We start from the raw sequence: 5447 nt of genomic DNA, 5'->3' as shown, positions 1-5447 counted from the left end.
TTTATATATTTCATTTTTTTTGTATTATTATTTTTTATATATTTCATTTTTTTTGTATTATTATTTTTTATATATTTCATTTTTTTTGTATTATTATTTTTTATATATTTATTTTTTTTTTTAATTTTTTTATGTAATTATACAATTAAACATATTGACGTCAACTGAATAAAATTCAGTTTATATATATATATATATATATTTGTATTTATATGGATATCTAAATTTTATTAACCTGTTAATTAGACAATTAAACATTATATAAAATAAATTTAAAATGAAAAAAATATACATATAATAGAATATGATCATATATACAATAAATTATAAAGGAGTCTTAATCTTTTCATACAGAATATAGCTCCTATATTTTTACATTATTTCTTAATATATATAAATTATCAACATTAAGGATGTAAGCTTTTTTTTTTTTTTTTTTATTCATTATACAAATGGTTCATTTTATATTTCTATATCTTACAATATTTTCAAATATATATATATATATATATATATGAATTAACTATATGCTGTTATTTTATTATATATATATATATTTATACATATAAATTTTTATTTTTACTCATATTATTTTTTTATACACATAATATGAGAACTTAGGGCTCCCATTTATTATTGAGAAAATATATATTTAATATACAGTAAACGTGGTAATATAAGAAGGGAAATATTATATATATATTATATAATTTTTTTTAAATATAAAAATAAAAATAATTATATATATATAATATATATTTTTTTAATTCATATAGTTAATTATACCTATGGAATATAATGTTACCTTTATATGCGTAAAAAGTATCTTATCTTTTTTTTTTTTTTTTTTTTTAATTAATTAAGATATTATTTAAAGGCGGAAAAAAAATATAACATATATATATATATATATTATGTAACATCCCCAGGAAGTGAATTTTATAATTTTTATCATTTATATTAATATATTTATATATAATGAATTAAAAATTATATATATATTTATATATATATTTTTTTTTTTTTTATCATTTATTAATTTTTGTGTTCTTTAATTTTTTTTTCTTTGAATAGATAGCTTATGACGTTGAAATTATAAATATTCTTAGTTAAATATACTTTTTTTAAAAGTATACCCTGATATATATATATATATATATTTATATTTATTTATTTTTATTTTTTTATATTTAAATTTTATCTGAAGAAATAATGGGAACAGCACTGTCAAAAATTATTACAATAAATGAAGAAAATCGTTTGTTGATATCAAACAAGCCAATTTTTCAGTTAGCACATAAAGATGCAGTTCGTATGAGAAATAAATTAAGAGTAGCAAAGAATAGAATAAATAATTTTCTTAAAAAAAGTATAAAAACAACATCATGGGTTGTATGGATAGCAGGTGTTTCAGTTGTTGTATTAGTAACACCTATAGCTTTTCAATATGAGAAAGAATGTCAATTATTTGAAATGCAAGCTCAGTTCTTTCAAGCTCAACAGGCAGCCAACGTTCCACAATTAAACTGAACAAATTAAATTATAAAGAATAAAAAATATATGTAAGGGGCGAAACAGATATGTAATATATATATATATATATGTACATGTTACATATTTATATTTCAATAATAAGAAAAGATATAATATTGAGGCCATATACTATGAAATATATATATATATATATATATATATATATATATATGTATATGTTACATATTTATATTTCAATAATAAGAAAAGATATAATATTGAGGCCATATACTATGAAATATATATATATATATATATATATATATATATATATGCACATATTACAAATATTCTTTTTTTGAATTATCTATATAATAAAATATAGTGACACAAATGTATATATATATATATATATATATATTTATTTATTTATTAATATATAATATATTTTTTTTTTTTTTTCTATTGTTTATTATATAAAAATTTTGTCACCTCATATTATAATTTATAGGCTCATCGTTAAATTTAAAAAAATATATCTTCAATATTAAAATATATATACCATATATTTATATATATATTATTATATTTTATTTTTTTTTTTTTTATATGCCCAGTTTTTGTCTTACACTTTAAAATTTATACTATTCACATATATATATAATATATTTATGTGCTCAATTTTTTTTTAAATTTACATAATATATAAAAATTGTTATTTACATTTTAAAAGTTATTATTTATTTAGGAAAAAAAAAAAAAAAAAAAAACAATAAAACTTGTTATATAAAACATAAAAAAATATAATAAAATAATAATTAAACGAAAAAGAAAACATTCATATATATTATTTGTCTATATAATATATATTTCAAGGTTACTGAAAAAAGATATAACCTCCTTGAAGATAATAAATAAAAAGTATATGAAACTATAAATCTATATGTGTGTATAAAATAGGTACATATATACATTATATATCGAATAATTGATGAATAAATATATAATTTATTGGTTCAAAATAACAAAAAAAAAAAAAAAAAAAACAAATAAAATAAAATAAAATAAAGAAAAGAAAATCATAATAATAATAATATATATATATATATATATATATATATATATATATATATATATAATAATATATACATGGCTCTTTAAAAATCATCATTTCAATTTAACTATCCCTCCCGCTTCTGTCAATTTTGTTTTCCACTTATCTGCAGTTTCTTTGTTAACTTTTTCAAAAAGTGTTTGTGGTAAATTATCAACTAAATCTTTTGCTTGTTTTAAATTTAGATCTTTTTTTATTTCCTTAACAATTTTTATGATTGGTATTTTTTTATTAGGTTCTATATTTTCTAGTATTAAATCATATACTTTATTTTCTTCATCTTCTTCATTATCTTTTCCATCAGCTTCATTTTGTTTATTTTCTTGTCCACTTGAACTGGATGCATTTAAATTTTGTTTTGTATCAACAGAAAATGTTATTTCAATTTTTTTTACTAATTCACTAGCTTCTAGTAATGTTAAATTTTTTAAACTTTCTATTATTTCATCAACCTTTGAACTTTTTAATTTAAAATTTTTATGATTATTTATAACATTATCTTTTTTTGAAATATGTTTTCTTTTATTATTTATAAAGCTTTTCTTACCATAATGATCATTATTTATTTTATTTTCAAGGAAAAAAAATTTATTTCTATTTATCCAGTTGTCATTCTTTGATATTTTCACACATACAATACATTCCATACAATATGTTATATATAGTATTGATAAAATAATATATAACAATAAACAACTTCTTTTTTTTATTATAACAAATAACGAAGAATCTGTCGTCTTATTATTTTTTCTTCTTCTATTTTTCTTTTCCTTTTTAAATAATATCTTTCCTATCAATTTAGTAACTTTACTTCCTACACTTTTCATTCTTGAAATTAGGCATTTTTTTTTTTATTCATTTCGAACAGGATTATATATAAATATTATTATATTACATATATATAATATATATATATATATAAAATTATATATTTACTTTTTTTTTTTTTTTTTGTTTTTTCTAAATATATATTTTTATAAAATATTAAAAAATAAAATTAAAATGTTCTCTTTTGTTCTTGTATGGAAATATAAAAAAAAAGGAAAAAGTGTATATATATATATATATATATATATATATTATATATGTATAATATATATTTTGTTATATAAATACTTGATATATTTTTTTATTTTTTTAACATATCAATATATTTATTTCCTTATTAATTAAGAGAAAGGGGAAAAATATAAGTACAGGAATTTATCATACGAATGGTATATATATATATATATATATATATTTATATGTCAAGAAGCAAATAAGAAAAAAAAAAAAAAAAAAAATTCTTTTTATTATATTATCCTTGTAAAAATGTAACACATTATTTAATACATACATAAAAATTTAATATATTACCATATATTTATAATTAGAAAGGTTCAAATTAAAATATTCATATTGTTTAATTTTAATAAGTTTATTATTTTTTTTTAAATATGTACATAAAAAATATAAACATATATACACATATAATATATGTATTAAAAAAGAAATACAAAAAAAAAAAAAAAAAAAAAAAAAAAAAAAAAAAAAAAAAAAAAAAAAAAAAAAAAAAAAAAAAAAAAAATTAAAATTAAAATTAAAATTAAAATATGCTAATAATATATATATATATATATTAATATCTTAACATTTGACAAATTTATTACCATTATAATGTAATAACACATATAAACAATAAGATTACTCAGACATATATGGATTAAGCCATATTGTAAATAATAATTAAAAAAAAAAAAAAAATACATAAAAGTTATAATATATTATACAAAACAATAAATAAAATAAGAAATAAACCTGTACATATATATATATATATATATATATATATATAATATGTGTTTATATTTATGTGTGTGCTTTTTTGTAATATAAATAAATGGACATCCTAAAAATTTAAATTTAAATAACAAATGTAACAAGATAATTTATATTATCTTTATATTAAAAAGTAAAATAATAATTTTTTTTTTTTTTTTTTTTTTGTCCACCAGTTAATTTTCCTCATAATGTTCACAATGTACGTTTATATTCACATTATCATATAAAATATTAGTTCCTGATGATGGTTTGTTATATAAGGATAAAAATTGATTAATTTTATATTCAACATTATCATCATTTTCTTCATTTATTTTGAGAGGATCAGAAAAAGCATTATTCATTTCGACAATATCATCTGTTATATCCATATTAAAATATGTAACATTTGTTAATGTTTGTTTATTTTTTAATATATTATTATAATACTCAACTAAGTTCTTATGATTATTTATTATATTTACTTTTAAATCTTCTTCAGATGATAATTCAAGTAAAGAAATATTATCATTTCTCAAATCATACTTATCATATAGTTCTTCCATAACTTCCAAACTTTAATATTTTCAATATATTATATATATATATATATATATATATATATATTTTAAATTAATATACAAAGAATACAACACAAAAAGAATAAAATATGACAAAACCTTTTTTTTTTGTTTTTTTTTATATTACTTTTATGGTTATCATACATAATTTCATATATGATATTGTTCTTGTCATTTTAAAAATATGTTTCATAAAAATATAAAAGTAAATTCTTCAATTCATTATTATAAATTCAAATCGGTTTATAATATATATTAATATTTTTTTTCATACTTTGAAAAAATCGTTATCACAACTATATATTATTCTTCTATTACTCGCATTTAAAAAAATATATATATATATATATATATATATATAATAATGTTATATAAATACCAAAATTCTTATAACTTCTAATTTTGATTTATATTTCCTTTTTTTTTTTTTTTTTTTTTTTTTTATATAATATATTCTCCTTGAACCTTTTGTATAC

At 15.4% G+C, this 5447-nt stretch overlaps 3 protein-coding genes across 3 annotated transcripts; 1 reads left to right on the top strand and 2 right to left on the bottom strand.

Annotated features, from left to right (window-relative positions):
* Positions 1-1212: 1212 nt before the first annotated feature.
* Positions 1213-1530, top strand: PGSY75_0524700 (putative mitochondrial import receptor subunit TOM22; the record flags this gene model as incomplete). Its single annotated transcript, XM_018784528.1, has 1 exon — positions 1213-1530. The coding sequence occupies one exon, from the start codon at positions 1213-1215 to the stop codon at positions 1528-1530; it is 318 nt and encodes a 105-aa protein (XP_018643183.1).
* A 1110-nt stretch (positions 1531-2640) lies between these two features.
* Positions 2641-3414, bottom strand: PGSY75_0524600 (putative 50S ribosomal protein L12, apicoplast; the record flags this gene model as incomplete). Its single annotated transcript, XM_018784527.1, has 1 exon — positions 2641-3414. One exon carries the CDS (start codon positions 3412-3414, stop codon positions 2641-2643), a length of 774 nt encoding a protein of 257 aa, XP_018643182.1.
* Positions 3415-4584: 1170 nt separating this feature from the next.
* PGSY75_0524500 (hypothetical protein) lies at positions 4585-4956 on the bottom strand (the record flags this gene model as incomplete). Its single annotated transcript, XM_018784526.1, has 1 exon — positions 4585-4956. The coding sequence occupies one exon, from the start codon at positions 4954-4956 to the stop codon at positions 4585-4587; it is 372 nt and encodes a 123-aa protein (XP_018643181.1).
* Between the last annotated feature and the right edge of the window lie 491 nt (positions 4957-5447).

The sequence above is a fragment of the Plasmodium gaboni genome, chromosome 5 (genome assembly GCF_001602025.1).
Source record: "Plasmodium gaboni strain SY75 chromosome 5, whole genome shotgun sequence".
Lineage (NCBI taxonomy): Eukaryota > Apicomplexa > Aconoidasida > Haemosporida > Plasmodiidae > Plasmodium > Plasmodium gaboni.
Note: the sequence above shows the minus strand (reverse complement) of the source record. Positions and strands in the feature narration are given on the sequence as shown.